Genomic DNA, 17,025 nt, shown 5'->3' with positions numbered 1-17,025 from the left:
GGAAGAAATGGAATTGGTCCTTGGTCTGTAAGGGTTTAGGGCTTGAGTCAACGAGTCTGTAAGGGATCTATTTGGGACTATCTTGCCTAAGGACACTTCAACATGTGCACAAGAGATGGAGATCGGACTGCCAACCCCGTGCTTTCAGATGACTCATTCTACCTACTGAACCATAGTGCCCCAAGTTGAAGGTTGCTTTTTTTACTTGTGGCCAGGAATGAAAGCAGTGAGTGTTAATAATGCTACAACATCTTTGTAGAGCATGCTAATGATACGCTTTAAAGATGACTGATATCTCATAGCTTACAACCATACAGGTATCTCATCTGGTGGGGGGGAAAAGACATTTACAGACCAAAGCCAAATAATTTTAATGAATCATCTACATAAATTACATCAGAAATGCAATGTGAATAATTATGGAACAGGTACTGAGTAAATAAACCAGTGTATATAGGTCTTAGATGAGGCATACAAGTGATGCAACTGGTTTCTTTAAACTCAGAATTAGACAAAGCAGATTCAAGTTGTTGTTATCCAAGTGAATTCAGCCAGTCAGTAATCATGTTATCAAGCAACCGTCTGTTACTCCTTCATGTTATGTTACTAAGGTTTCATCATGTCATATCCATAACAAATAAGACCATGTACAACTGAATTTAAAAAGGGGCTAGTAAAAAGTTAATACTGTCAGGGCTGCATGTCAGTGATATATTGTACCCAAATCACAAAAGAACTGTTGAGTTGATGATCTGCAGATCTGCATCAAACATGACAGAGGTATTTACAGTATGCTCATATATTTAGATAGTTGACAGATGAATGAGTGTTCAAGTTGTAAGTGGAATTTTTCAGGGGATTTTTTAAAAACATTCACCTTTGGCTCCAACTGCAAACAGCGGCAACAATCTAAAGACTTGTGTTTAGAGCAGAGACACTGAAATTATCTTGGTGTACTTCAAAGAAAGGAGTCTGTTAATAACTCAAATCTATTTTATTTTCTTTTTGCCTTAAATAATTACTGATCTGACTGTATGAACTCTTAACTGGGCTCTTAACTGTCCAAATATATCAAAAGTGATTGATGGGATAATGATACCACTGTCTGAACAGGGGTGATAATTCTCTGATGGAGAATGTGAAAAAGCAGCCTGGACTGTGGTATCAAACACAAAAGACCTTTTTTTAAGCAGACATGTTGTCACGTTGTCAAAGTAGAAAAAGCACAGGTGGAACTAATTATATTAAATGATAGCTTTGCGGTTTGTAGTTTTATCTTTAAACAATCACCAGGTGCCAATATAAACATTAAAACGGGTTCTGCTGTTTATAATAATCCATTCTGTTTATATTGGAATTAAAAGGTGCTTTCCAAATGTACTTCCAGTGTAGGTGATGGGGGTCAAAATCTGCAAATGTTAGCAAAAATATGTATCCAAAACTTTAAACAAATTACTATGAAGCTTCAGCAGTGACAAATTATATTTATATATTCAAAAGTTACTGTCTCATTAGTACAATTTTCACTCCTTCAGTTTCACTGGGCACTGTCTTCCTGTTCAGTGACAGTGGAGAAATTCTAATAAGAAAAGAGGAAATTCAGTTCTAAAAAGAGAGTAACTTTGAAGATATCCACTTGATTTGTCTAACTCAGTCTGCTGAAGCCCCACAATAGTTTCAGATAAACTTTTGAATACACTTTTGAACAAAACACAGACTGTAAATTTCGTCCACCACTCACTGAGGGTGCATTAAGAAGCGATCTCACTTTGGAACCACTATGAAGAGAAGGACAGATTTTTGCAAGAGAAACCTGTTCCAATGTCCACATGGATTCCTAACTTTTGCTTTGTGACAAAATTGAACTAGAATTTCCACCTTGCAATTTTATGCCTTTGCAAACCAGTGCTGACTATGTTTCATACATGGATGTTGCTGCAAAGAAGCTACATATTCTCAAATGGGGAAGCTTCACACTCATCTTTAAGCTGGCAGCAAAAAAATATCTATACAATCAGCACAGTTTCAAGTTTTTTTGTGCCAAATTTCAAAGGATTTCCTTAAGACCTCCTTGGCACATCATGTTCACTAGAATGGGATGGACGAAAGGACAACACGAAGACATAGTGCCTCTGGCTATGGCTACCACCAGTGCTCCAGTAAGCCCTGACAATGTGACAGTGAGTCAACCTGCACAATACCAGGACCCTGAAGCTATAGCAGATAAATTCAGCCATCATCAATTTTATTCTTTACACCTGTGCTTTTCCTGCTGTGACAGGTCAAGAGGTCTTCCGTGAAAACGGCCTCTGATCCCCATAGAGCAGCACTGGCAACTTCAACTGTTTTGCAGCAAGGACTGAATCAACAAAATGTCTGACACGTCCCTAAATGTCCTGTACACATAAGTAAGTATGAACTGGTCATGAAGATCGCAGCCACCCGCACCTCAAACAAACTGATGCTATCTCTTGCGTTTCCTCTGTTTGATGATAAACAGGTTCTCATCTGTGGGGTACATCTGTGAGGGAAGCTTTTTGTCAGTGTTCCCCTGGACTCGATTTCCTTTTTTCCTCTTTCCTTTCTCTTTCTTTGACATCGACGCCTGCTTCTCTCCAGTTACAGTCCAACAGAGGCGGTCTGGTCTGCTCTCTCTTTGTCCTTCTGGTAATGTTAGAGAATCTCGCTTCCTTTTCTTCATCCTATTCTTCTTCTTCACCATGTTATCTCCTTTACCTCCGCCTCTGGGAAAATCATCTGCTTCATCCAATATTAATTTAGTTTTTGGGAGGGGGTCTTTCGAGGTGGGCACTGGTCTCTTGGGTTTCCATGGTTTCACATTGCCAGTGCTTTCCTGTTGTTTGTACTTATTGTGTTTATTCGTTTTGGGTGCTGCAGCACCAAAGTCATGGTTGTCATTAAAAAAGATATGGCTGGATTTGGGTTTGGGTTTGTGGTTGTGGTTGTTAGGACTTTGGTGAGGTGCATGGTTGGGCTGGTGGTTCTTTTTGTGATGGCTGATTTTCTGTTTCTTCTTTGGCGGTCCTGGAGTGAGAGGGGTCTCAGAGCTGGCAGATATAAGGCCTTTTCTCTTCAGTTCTGAAAGAGAAAAAGAAGAAAAGTTGACGCTGTTATGTTATAGCCTTGTTATATTTATCTTTTAACAAAAATTTTAACTTATATGCCCTCAAAGTCAGTTTTTCATGATGTATCAAATATCAATATTTTCCAAGATATTTTGTTAAATTTAGAAATTCCAGTATCCTGACAACACTTTTAATTACCTACTGATCACAAATGAGGCAAATTCAACAGAAGTGTTAATTTGGGTTTCATGTCATATTACAAATGTCCATCAGCTGTTGATAGTTCCACCAAAGAGACTTCTCTTCTAAACTTCTCAGACGGGTTCAGAACGATACTTTTACTTTTGATACTTTTAAGTAAATTTGTCGATAAGACTTCTGTACTTTAATTAAGCAGGAATTTAAATGCAGTCGCTTTACTTATAATTGGGTATGTTTACATTGATGTTCTGGAACTTTTGGTAAAGGATCTGAATACTTCTTCCACAACTGTCTCCAACAAACACATCAACTTTTTATGGTACTAGAAGGCCACTGCAAAGAGAAATGTGATGACTGCAGTCATAATGTTTGTGTCTGTGAATTTCTGTGTCACTTACCTTCAACCTTCAACTGTGTTCTGTATTCTCTGCGATTGATGTCATCGACAGTATCATAGTGGTTGATGAACGGGGTGCTGGGATACGTCCCATTAAACATCCTCTTCCATCTACATGCCTGATGAAAACAATAATACAAGTTGGGAAAATAAAGGATACATGGCATCGCATTAAAACAGAAAGTGGACAGAAACTGTGTAATAGATCCTCCTTTCATTACACTACATTATCCCTACATTAATTCTGTAGAGTGTGCCAGGTTATTGTGATCAACACCAATGGCGCTAACTTTGTCTTGAAACTTTTATAATATTTTTGGGCATATTTGTCTTTGTTTTGGTAGTGATGAGAGACAGGAGACAAGAAATAGGGGGAGAGAGGGGAGGAGGAGGGATGGTATGCAAGAAAGGTCCTCGGCCGATGGTCAGTGTTTTTAATCCCAAGGCCAACAGGTCACAGATTTCGGAAATAATTTAACCAATTTAATTATTACAGGAGTTAAAGTGTTAAACTAATGCACACTCTGTAGACGTCTGATGAAGATGAAACCATGTGGTAGCAAAGATTGATGTCTGACAAAGGTCCATGACCAAAATGTCTAATAAAATAATTTCTGACAGTGTGCAGGATTTTAACATTTTCTTTCGCACTGCACAGTGCAAAAGTTAAAATCTCACTGCATGGCTAATCTCTAGAATATAAGTCTGATGAGCAAACCTGAAGAAACTGAATATGAAACACATAAACTGCTTCAAACAGCTCTCTTATCATGCAAAAACAAGGCGAACCTTATCATTCTGGGCTTTATTTTGGCAATGAGAGAAAAAAGGATGCTGAACGGTAAATAGCACCACAAGAAATTTACCCATTTGTGCACACAACTGAAATTTTAAATTTCCTTTGGTGAAAGTGTTCACTTGCCTATCACAAATCTGGAGAAAATCTTCAAAATTGGTCAAACCGTGTGATTAAAAAGTATGTTTTGAATTTCAGGAACTACAATGAGCACAATTAAGAATTTTATGTCTGTGATAAGTAATAAGTAGAAAGTCAAAGAGGATATACACACATATGCAGTGTAACAAAAACATTTCATATAGAGGACATTTAATAAACGAAATGTAAGCATTTTTCCTAATCTTTCAAAAATCCTGATTTTGACTAAAAGTGGGATTTTTCGTGTGATGTAAAATTGTCAAAGTTGAACTGTTAGGTATTTGCCGAAAGTATTTTCATATCGGAATTCAAGACTTAACTCAAACATTGTGGCATTTTTTCTCATCATACTGAATACAGTCTTTCAGCACAGGCAGTAAAATAACAACAAGACAGTGAGAGTTACTCACGTGGCCAAAGTGTTCTTTCCTGGAGCAGTTGTAGCAGTAGGCTGGGCTTCGACCCCGGTCTTCTTTCCGCTGCTTTACAGGAGGACCTGACTTAGTCTAAGCACAAACAGAGGAAATGAAAGGAGCTTGTTAAGAGGAAACCAAATCATTTTCTCTCTATAAAAAAATGTGGTGGTTTAACGTTCCATTTGTCTCCCATTCTCCCTCCTCTCATTCCCATGCTCTCTATTGATACGAGCTGCTGTGTATTGTACGGTGAATATGGGTGCTGATATAAACCAGTGATTACTGGGGCTATAGTTAGAGGCCTGTAATGACCCTGTATGATAAGTAACCATGTGTGTGTGTGTGTGTGTGTGTGTGTGTGTGTGTGTTGGACACAGGGTCCCGTCCCCTATGGGCCAGTGTTCTGAAAGCCTTCCATGCTCCAGCGCCCACAGCAAATATACACTGATAAAGAGAGAGAGAGGAGACACTGGCACAGTGCATTTACTGCTAATGTTACACACACACACACACACACACACACAGGCATGCATGCACACAGCTTCACACTCATCTAAGGTGCCCCCTCCTTTCTCTCTCAACCCTGATTCCGAGATTACAAATGATTTGTGCCCCGCGTCATTTCTTAAACATAGCTTAGCTAACCTCCCCTCCTTTTCTTCCCCTCTCCCTTCCTCCTGCCTCCCTCTCTCCTCCTTACACACCCCTCCATCCCCACATCTACCCCTCACACTTGTTTTTTCCCCCCTCTCCCTCTCTCTCTTTTCCGCTTGAGTAGTTTTGCAGCAGAAAGGATGAATGCTATTAGAGCGTCGCGTCATTATCGGGTCAGGCCGGCCGGGCCCATCTCCATCACAAAGGCCAGGAGATCACAGACCTCTTGCGAGTGCGCACACACACACACACACACACACACACACACACACATGTGCACCCTAAGGAGATCACAGTCCCTGTCTCAAGCACCCCCCCCGACCTCCACCCTTCCTGCCCCTCTTCCCATTCATCTTTCATGTAAATTGGCTGTAGGTCTCCCTCTGTCTCTCCCTCCCTGACCTTGGGCTTGTGTTATCTCCACATACTCTGATCCAGCACATAGACAGAATGAATGAAAGCACGGGGGGAGGGGGGGGTGGGGGGGGGATGAAATCCCCTCCTATTCTCCCATCAACCTGTGATAGTTGTCTAAAATGGCGTGAATGTGCGTCTGCATGCGTGTGCGTGTGAGGAGTTGTCTGCCTCATACAATATTAATTAAGTGGATGAACCTTCATCCCTCTCTCATTCCCGCTCTCTGTTTTCATCCAGCGCTTCCTATCGGGGCATCTAAATTGCTAAGAGGGCCAGGGCCTGGGGGATCATATCAGTTTGGTGTCTTTCTCTTTCTTTCTCAGGGGTTTGAAGAAGAGTCCTAGAGAGTCTGGCTGTGCAGTGAAAGTCAATATGACACAGGCATATTTTTGGATAGTTCTGAAAATATGCTTTATCTTTGAGGTTTAGCTTCAACTCTCTCTCGACTACTATTCGTCTAAAAGGCAGAGATAACATTGTAGGGTCACAAAGGAAAGCAAACAAGCCTGACAAATCCAACGTGCTAATTGTGGTTCACTCAATATTATGATGGTAATGCTCAATAAGCATTTCCTTTTTTGGGTCATGCATAAATATGAACCGTTTCTGTTGATTCTGATTTTTTTTTTTTTTTTTAAAAAGCAAACTGTTTCTCCTTAAATACTCACCAAAATCAGTTTCTGAATATTTTTACTGTATGTTTACAGCACCTGATTTAAACAGTTGTTGACCCAAGGTGTGGACTCAAGTCACAAGACTTGAACTCCAGTTAGACACGAGTCACAGATTCTTAAGACTCGACTTGACAAAATCAAAAGACTTGCAACTCGACTTCATTGGGACTTTAGCCTTAAAAGTGCTTTGCAAGTGCTTGAGCTTTAAAAACTGTGCCACAAATCAATTCATGGATGTTATTTTGTTAAATCAACTAATGTTAAAGCTAATAATTCCCAGCAAGATCGGCACTAAATTCTCAAAGTTCACTTTGTTTGAACCAGTCCCGCAACATTAAATCAAGTTACCAGAGAGAACCATGAAGAACTAAGTGCCAGTTGGACAGAATGATACCAAAGATCATTTTATTAGCATACAATATTACACAGTCAACAAAAAAATGAACTGCAGTTTGTAAACCCTGCAGGTCAAAAATTACAGCAAGACTCAACAACTTCCAACTTTGTTCAACATTTGAAGTTGCAAAAAGACCGATAAGTCAAGGCTTGTATTAGCATACGTAGTTTGCAAGCTAATGTTTAGCTAACAATAGCTTAACAGTCAAGTCACTTTTTAAGATTTTTTTTAATTAAATAAAAACAAATTCTAAAAAGCATTCACTATTTATTCACTACAAATTTGTTATGTCATACTCTATTGTGGCATAACATTTGATGAAGAGCACATTATGACTTTAGAGTTAACATTAAAGACTCTAAACTCAAGTTTTAGGACTTGGGATTTTACTTGGGACTTGTCAGTCTTGACTTGGGACTAAAATTCAAAGACTTAAGACTTGCAAAACAATTACTTGGTCTGTTACTGACACCATTAAGGAGCTCTGTAGTGTAATGAGTCATGTGAACATCTGAATGACCTGCTGACTGGTCATTCGCCTTTCAGCTGATTCTCAGTGGATGTCTTACAGAGTGAAATCCTGTGGCGAAAACTCAGCTCACAAAATTTGGAAAGTATAAGTAAATATTCAACATAGTAGATGTGAGTTGATAATTGTCTGGCTTGATCTCACTTTTATTATTACCTATACTGTTGCTGGAGAGCAGCCAGTGGTTTGTAGACCAGTAATGTTTCTGTTCTTATATTGGTAGTCATTATCTCTAATGTCCTATGTCTTAAAGCTAGATTATGTTTGCAACTAGTTCTTATGATGTAATGTCCAAACACATCTGAAGCAATAGTGTTTATAGCTGTTTCAATGACCACACTTGAAAGGTGGGGTGAAGTGTCCATAAAAGAGAGGGGCGAGATGTGATAATTGTTCATATAAAGAGATAAAGGCTGACACTTCAGACAGTCTTTCCTGGAAGGAATTCATAGTGCTGCACTTACCTGACACAAAAGTGACAGAAGCAGTTGTGCAAACAATGAAAACAGGACAGCTTAAGAGTTCAAACCCTGCTCACTTCCTCACATCCACACAGCTCGCCAATCTCTGGTTGAAGTGCATGTGAATGTTGGATAGTCGATTTTGGAGTTTCAGAAATTGCTGGACACTGCATCTCGGCACACTGAATTACCAACTCTGTTGATACACTGCGCTCGACTTTACTACACTACAGACAGTATGGGTTGTAGCAGCTGCTGCAGAAGTGTGAGCTCTGTGCTAGGGACAGTGACAAACAGTGGCAGGGCTAACAGTTAGCATCACATAGCTAATGTTACCTTCCAATTATTAAGGGGTGTAACAACAGAGTTGAGGGTTTTGGTGTCAGCATGAGTTTGTTGGGAACTTTAAACGACTCGATGTTGGATGCTAGCTGCCGCTGCTATTTAAGCTCATGCTAAGCACTGTTTCAGATTAACAAGAAACCATCTTAATTGGCAACTTTCAGTCAAATGCGCTTGCGGTTGTTTAAGTGATGACAGCTATGAAAAACGGAAGGAGAATATGTAGCTGTCCTCATGCAAAGAATGCCTCTTTGTTTAGCTTTTCGTTTCAATGTCAAAACACACCAGGCAGACGTTAAGCTGACACTGGGAGGGGAACGGCTCCAGAGATGGCAGCCACAGAAAGTTTGCTGATCCAGCAGGGAGTGTGGATGGTCCGGGATCAGACCCCCTGCGCAAAAAGAATCAAATGTAGGTATCACTTGACTGGAGATGTTTAGATACTACTTTGTACTGGGTTATTTCAGTTGATGCCTTAAAAAGTATCAAGTACCAATACCCAGTCCTAAAGGCATCCATGTTTTTGTGTTATGTGAATGCTGTTTATGACAGGAATTAAATAAAATGTAATCTAATAAAATTGATTACTTATGGCTACATGTTTCCTGCTTTCCCAAAAGGAGCTAACCTCTCCATTCATAAACTTGCGTGACCAACAACTCTCAGCATTGGAGGCTGTATTAAAAATGTCTCTCTGTGTTTAACTAGTGCTCCTCTGAGTGCAGAGACAGCAGGAGAGATCTGAGTCTGATCCACTTACTGCTGATATGACATGAAGAGAGCTTCTGGAACTGTTCGGAAACACTTTGCCAGTCAGACAAAAGGGGCGACTGAAGCTGGAAGAGGACTGACGGTTTAGGATGTGTGTGAGTCTGAGTGTGTGTATGGGAGGGTGTTTGAGAAGGTCCTAAGGGCCTCACTACGTGGACACAGACAACCAGCCATCCGTAGCCTCTCATGCATGCACACACAGACACATGAGCGTGCCCTCTCCCTCTGTCAAACACACACACATACACACAACCGTGTTTTCCCACAGTTGTCCCGACACATACACTGTGTCTCTCTAAGCCCCGCTCTCCTCTGCTCCTTGCCTTAGCTGCTGGTGGCAAAGCTGTGATAATCCTTTGGCCAACACAAAGCTCAGACTGTTACAGACTACAATCTGAAGGAACACACACACACACACACACACACACACACACACACACAATCCGAGAAGCAAACAGGCTTGTGTGTGTGTGTGTGTGTGTGTGTGTGTAAGAGGAAAGGGGGTGGGACCTGAACAGTAACGGGTAGTGGGAGCGTGGGGGCCGGGGCCAGCGGCGCTGTTTTGCATATGTTATTGCAGCAATGGGGAGAGGTTTGCATATGTTACTGGACCCACAGGGGACCAACTCTGCATGCTTTATCATAGAAAACAGCCTCACAACACAACACAAGATTACTGGGCTCATACCAAAACAAACAGACCCTTGTGGTGCGTTTGTGTGTGCATCATGTCAGTATGTACATATTAGGTTAACAGGGAGGGTTAATTAGACAGTTGTGAAATGGCTATAAGGTGAACATCTTTTCAAGGAGCATAGAAAATTAACTACAGCACCACTAATCTATGTATTCTACATGTGGGAATTTTGTGCAATGTTTAAAATGGTAAAAAAAGTATAGTGTTAACCTTCACTTGTGAACAAACGAGAAAATCAATCATTCTTAGGAGACTCTTTAAGGTGGAGGTGTGCATGTATGCAGTTAGGGAGGCTATAGCGGAGGGAGCAGAAGAGGAGAAGGAGGAGGAGGAGAGGAGGGGGGGTCCTCAAAATAACCAGATGTGATTCCTGCCCCCTTTGTGTCTGCCAGTTCACAAAGACTCAGACCGAAGCCCTAACCCTGCGCCCTGTGAGGACTCGCACTCACACGCAGTGTAATTCCCAGAGGCTCGTCCTATCTCGTCCCGTCAGTCAGTCAATCAGTCTGAAGACAATCAGTAGGAGTCCCGATTTTCTCTTCAGAGAGAGAAAATGCTCCTGGAATGTAATGATAATGTGATGCAGGGGTTTGAACGGCAGTGGGCTGCCACCTCTGGAGACAACCCCCCTTTTGGGGCAGCGATTGGAGGTAATCTGGTCACACCGTGGAAGGCGGAACAGAGGATACAAGCTAATCTATTCAAATCTAGACGCAACTTATTCGATTTCTATTCTTAGCACTCACTGCTGAGTTCAGAGGCTTCTTTCTATTGTTGCCAGTGTGAGGCAGTGTGTTTATGGAAATGTGTTATTCACTTTATTCCCAGCAATTAGATAGACACCACACATATGTACATGAGAGACAGGGATTTAAATATACTATATACAGATGGACTTTTATGCCCTGGTCAGGATGTTAAACCCTGATTTTACATCTCAGCCAACAAATTACACACAAACACACACTTCCAGACACACACGCGCGCGCACACACACCCAAAAATCGACACCATCCAGCTAAGCGGAAAGGCACAAAGCCCTGCAAAGCCTGCAAGACCTCTGATAACACCGCACCTGTGTGTGTGAGTGAGTGTGTGAGCGTGTGTGTACATTTGTGTGTACATTCCTATGCCTTTGCATGTACATTCTGTAGTGTGTGTGAAGACACCTGTACTAAAACTCCCCAAATGAAGTGTTCCAGTCTTCCTGAGAAAATACAGGCAGAATTGTGTGTTTTGTCCAATCAACAGTTTCAAAACAAGATATTCAGTTTACAATTATATGGAACTCAGAAAAAAAAAACAGAAAATAATAAAGAAACTTCGATTATTTTTTTTTTCTATTTTTTTCTCATGTTTTTGTGTGTAAGTGACTAATGGAGACTGCAATGAGGCTGTAATGTAATCTTCAGTGCAAAGGCAAACAGTCAAACTACGTCCACCATAAGTGCTTGTTTTTGTCACTGACAGGCTCCGATTTTCATTGAAAGATGGAATTTTTTTTTATTAGGAAATTCCTTGAGATATAATATATTATTTTAAGGGGGTCCTCAACAAATAAAATACAATATAAGCACAATAAGCCAAATATTTAACATAAAACAAAATGAACAGGATAATTAAACAACAAATTGACAAAAACAGGCAACAATGACAAACGACAACAAGAAAAAGAAAAAAACAAACAACAACAAAAAACAAAACATTAAAGTTATATGACATACATAATCAGGACATAATACTCCAAACAGAGCAAAAAATGGATCATTCAATCACTGATTATAAGGTGTTTGACAACAGCATCGAAAGGATTCGAACGAAGACATAAAACATTTTTCTTAATCTTTCACATGATCTAGTCTGTTTAATATTGTCTTCCTGCAACAGCTCAACTTGTCAGACTTCAGAACAGGACTTCTCCCTGAGCAAGACTTGTTAGACGCAATAACAAATAGACCGGATCAAGTGAAAGGTAAAGGAAGGTGTTTTATTTCTTTGTATGAATTCTTTCCATAATGTTGTCAGAAACAATCAATAAAACAATAAAAACAATCGGAGCCTGTCAGTGGCGAAAAAAGCTCTTTCAGTGGACGTAACTCTGAAGATTACATGGCAGCCTGTTTTGCAGCTGCCAACTGCAGCCCTCTCGCTCAATAATGGACCAATTTCAAAAGCTGTTGTTCCCATTAATCGTTTACACACAAAAACATGGGAAATAGGGTCATGTCTAAAAACTACCTTAAAAAATTCCTCTAAGGAGCTGATGCCAGTAATTGTTTGACATTTTTAATCGGTTATCAAAAAGTTACTAAAACAGCTTGTTTTTTTTCTTTTGTTCTCTTTTCTAAGGCTGTCTTTATATCTTGCAGCAAGCCAAATTTGTCATGTGAGACATTAAAGAATGAACTGAACTGAGTGTTTCTGAGCTGTATGTGAGAGTACAAAAAGTCTATGTAAAAAATAAGTGTATGTAAACCAATTCAGTGTCACGAAGCACCATGCTCTGCAAATACACTTCTCCTTCATGACCTGCACCACCCAAAAGACTTAAACCTGCTGGACCTCCTTTAGCCTCATGTCTGGTCGTTATTAATAGAACTAGATAGAAAACACACAAAAGCCATGTCCTTTGACAAATGTACCCTGGCCTGCCTCCTGTGCTGTCAGTGTCTCAGTCTGAGGGAGAATAAAGAGTCAAGGGCCTTTTGACATGGCGGAGGTGAGAAGACTGGAGAGTCGGTACTGTACAATGATGAGACAGCAAAAACAGCTCAATGAATAGATGTGGATTTAAAGGATTTTTTTTTACAAAGCACTGTTTGAATTGAGCCCATTCTTGTACAAGGAATGAAAAAAAAAAAAAAAAAAAAGAGGTCAGCCAGACAGAGGAAAGGACAGAAGGAGACGTGGAATAAAGGTCGAAACTTAAACCTGTGATTTCAAGTTCAGCGGAAAGAACAGAAGAAATGATTTAATGCTCATTATTATTTGAATTATGGGTCATTTGTGAGCTTTAACTATTATGTGAGGTTTAGTCAAGAAAAAATGGGTGGAGATGTGAATAAGCCTTAACTTGTATTAGTGTGGGTCTCTACACAGATGTATCAGTCAGCACAGACTGCCTTAATGACAAACTTTAATATTAAAGTTTTATAACAATCCTGTCGATTTCTGTATTTTGCCTCCTTTAACAGCATACTGTGACTACAAAGTTACATTTTCACCTCCTGTTCTGTTACTGCTACATTCATTGTGTCATTTTGCTATCGTTTATATATTGTGTGTTCGTTGCCTATTTTGTTTTTTGTCTCCTTTTTGGAAATTATTAAGCCCAGTCACCCCAAGAGAATATTAGTATTTCACGTTTCTACAAATCATGTCAATGTTTCTTAAGTGGTATAGTATGTGAGCTGACTTCTGACCTCATCGGGAGGTGGAGGGGATGGTGGATGATGCGATAAGCTGCAGACCACTGTTGGAGACCAACAAACAAAAAAATCTGTTTTTTTCCCCAACAAGTCATCGCCATGTTTCCAGCAGATTTTTAGCCACAAAACTTGGGTGTTTTTTAGTTACCCATTGCTGCTTTTTCAGCAGGGATTGTGCCGCAAAAAACAGGTATTATAAGCCAAAACATGATCTTTTCCTAACCATAACCAAGTGGTTTGTGCCTTAAACTAACCACACATTAATACCAGCATTGAAAAGAAGCTTCAATATATCTGCTACATCATAATGTGCAAATGCAATGTATTTGTGGTTTGCAGAAACATACAATGCCAACATTTTTTTTTTTTTTACAATACATTTGGGTTGTAATATCGGTATGACTGCACAGCAATTTCACTTTTCCCGGTAGAAAATGAAATACTCACACACTGAGGTCCTATTTCCACATTTTCTTTTATTCTTAATGGGCTGGTTTTGACCTAGAGACCATTTGTGATTGACATATTATCATGTCCATGTAGAGTGAAAGAATAAGACGGCAGTGTGAAGGTATTACTTTGTCTTTTTGTGAGAATAATTGTCTCAAAGCAAATATGAAAGAATTCTGAATGCACATAAGCCTCCTGATTTCTGATTTATACAAGTATCACATCACTTTATATCCAGACCTGCAGCCACTTTAATCTGTCACTTGTCAGAAAGAACACTACTGCTGTCATTCTGAAGAGGGACAGGATAAAACATCTTCAAATCAACTCAAAAACTAAGAACTTTAGTATGAGACTGTAGCAGCTAACAAACTGTACAAGCATCCTGCAGATGTACAGTTTCTGCAAATCTATTTAAGAACTTCCTTTCTTCACCAAGTGATCACAGTGCAGTTCTCTGTTTGACCACTGAAGGGTGCTCTAACACAGCATGCCGAGAAGGTCCTACAACAACCTCACCTGTGGCCGTTTTCAACTGCTCAAGTGAGACTGGTTAAGGTTGGGAAAACATGCTCTCTGTCATCAGTATTAGCTTATATTTAACACAAAAGAAGTTGGGAACAATTCCTTCTTATGTAAGTCTGTAGAGAGAAAACATTTTTCAAATGTATCCAGAGAAGGAGCTTGCTTTGTGCTGAAAGACCTGACTGGGTCGATGGGGAGGACCAGCATTTTCAGCTGCAGCTTAAAGCACTGCTAGTTTTTCAATGTGAGAGACAGCCAGTTAGATCTAGTTAAAACGACACCAGATGTGTACATGAAGCTACTTTTTTGTAGCACGTCTTGTCCTGCAATTTTGAGTCAGTGAAGCAAACAATGAACCTGGAACACATTGTACCTGACACATCGTCTCGTCTCTACAAAGAGCTCAACATTTAACAATTACATTATGACTAATATTATGTCTGTGAATACACACATGGTTTTTCAGTTCCTTGTATGCAACATCATCCCATAATGCAATAAATATTTGTTTATGTAATATGTCACTGAAGAAATACAACATCCAATTTCTAACCCTAATGTGAAGGTAGACGATATGATTCAAATTCCACATATAAAATACAAGTTCAACCTTTAAAAAACAAAACATAAAAATGGTTTCTTTTCTCTTCTCTGTTAACTTAAATCTGAAAAATATCAACAGCATGGTGCAGATACCATGCTCTCAGGAACACGTTTGGTGTTGATCCTTAAAATGGTATTTTCATTAACATATCACTCTGAACATCAAGTGTGTATCTGAGGAAATAAATTTAAGAATTTAATTTTCAGTGACGAACAATGTCACACAAAAAAAACTTAAATATAACAGTGATGTGTCCTTCAAACAAGTTTTTGGTGAACATCCTTTAAAATGAAACAAAGTAAAAATAGATATAATACTGGGCCAGAGAGGTTTGCTCAAGCTTTTCGACTTATTTTCAAGTTTCATTATCTTAGAATTTTACACCGTAGGATAAGTATGTTCAGGTTACACACCACATTGGCATTGTAAAGGATTTAAGTTGTAATATTAAATGACTATTTGCATGTGTCCAACAAACAATTATTTAGTTCAGCCAACAAAGTGGAAAAAAAGAAATAATTCATTTGAATTAAACTAAATATTTTAACATTTTTAAGCACATAATGCATTACCAGCTTTAATTTGACATGGACAAACTCCAGAGGCCTACTTTGTTAGAAAGTCATTTGTATTATTTTTTTCTAAAGAAATGTAAATGTATTTTCTTTTCTGAAAAGAAGAGGATTTTAAGGGGCAAAACGTCCTAACCTTGGGCTAACAAAGACACGTGTGAATTGAGCATACAGCAAAGACCCTTCTAGAGAAAGACGGTGAGACAAAAAGGTATAAAACATACTAAATGAAGGGGAGAAAAAAGGGCAGTGAGGTGAGAAAGAGAGATACTAAATGGACTTTAAGAAGAGCAGTTAAAATGGCTTAATTTCTGCGGTGAACAAAAAGGTCACTGACTGTTTTTCACGGGCACCCCCAGAGACACTGACACACATATACACTCACTCACTCACTCACTCACTCACTCACACACACACACACACACACCTGTCCCTGAGGAAAAGATCGATACGTACACACTGATACCACCGTGAGGAGAGAGTCCGCTCGATACGCACTCACACCACCGTGGGCAGAGGTACCGATCAATAAACACACACACGTACAGGTGTCACCGCTACTATCTAAAGAGAGGCCAATCAATGCTCACACACTGATATACCTGTACCAATCAGCTGCTGTGTGCTCAGACTCACTCCCCTGTCTCTTTCACTCTTTTTAATACACTCCCCCTCCTCATTTCTCTCTCCCTCTCTCTCTCCTCCGTTCCTTCTGAATCACTTACAACAACACACCTCTCCCCCTCTCCAGCTGTCTTCCCCTCTCTTGTCTCTGGTCCATACAGAGTACATTCCTCCTACGTAGGTGAATCATGTTGAATCTAATGTCATTTCTCTCTCCCATACAGCTGGCTAAAACATACCAAAAATGCACAGAGAAGATTATTGATTTGGATTTGACTCATGTTCAGAGTTTTTCAAATTAAAAGGAGAAAAATTCTCACTTCAAACATCCCTGCTGTTTTCAGAGAGTCTACACTTCCTGCAGCAGCCATGGGGTGGCGCTCTGGTCTTAAACCAGCGCAGCGGGCTCCTGACAGCACTAGCGGGGGAAAAAGTCACTGTGACTTGTGTGTGTTGTATGATTAAATGCATACATTCATGCATGATCTTTACATGCATTAATGCAGCCTGTGTACAGACAGCAGGTCGCTCAACTTGCACTGCCCTTTCTGCCTTCACTGACCACTCTCCATCCATCCATTCCCACTTCACTGCACTCCTCTTTTCTTGCCTTCTATGTATCCCTTTCTTCCATTTCTGTTTGTCTCCCTCTGTCCTCGCCTTCTTTCTCTTTCCTGTGCTGTTGGCTTGTAATCGGAAAAGTGGTTCTCTTCGCCTTTCCATCCTTTGTCAAAGATCTCTCCCGAAAAACACCACCATTGTTGAGTTCAAACACACTGTGTGGCACACTGAAAATGACAGAACTGACAAAAAAAAATCAATTTCGGTTTTCTATTAATTGAT

At 39.9% G+C, this 17,025-nt stretch overlaps 1 protein-coding gene across 1 annotated transcript in view; it reads right to left on the bottom strand.

Moving 5' to 3' along the window:
* Positions 1 to 346: 346 nt before the first annotated feature.
* zcchc7 (zinc finger, CCHC domain containing 7) overlaps positions 347 to 17,025 on the bottom strand; it is a 60,444-nt gene continuing 43,765 nt past the window's right edge. The window contains exons 8-10 of the mRNA XM_049572683.1: positions 5,032 to 5,127; positions 3,686 to 3,803; positions 347 to 3,099 (exon numbers count right to left, since the gene is read on the bottom strand). Of these exons, the coding sequence (XP_049428640.1) occupies positions 2,465 to 3,099; positions 3,686 to 3,803; positions 5,032 to 5,127 (849 nt within the window). The 3' untranslated portion in view covers positions 347 to 2,464. The remainder of the gene's footprint in view (positions 3,100 to 3,685; positions 3,804 to 5,031; positions 5,128 to 17,025) is intronic.

This window comes from Epinephelus fuscoguttatus, linkage group LG3 (genome assembly GCF_011397635.1).
Source record: "Epinephelus fuscoguttatus linkage group LG3, E.fuscoguttatus.final_Chr_v1".
In the NCBI taxonomy this organism is placed as follows: Eukaryota; Metazoa; Chordata; class Actinopteri; order Perciformes; family Serranidae; genus Epinephelus; species Epinephelus fuscoguttatus.
This window is presented reverse-complemented; position numbering and strand designations above follow the sequence as displayed.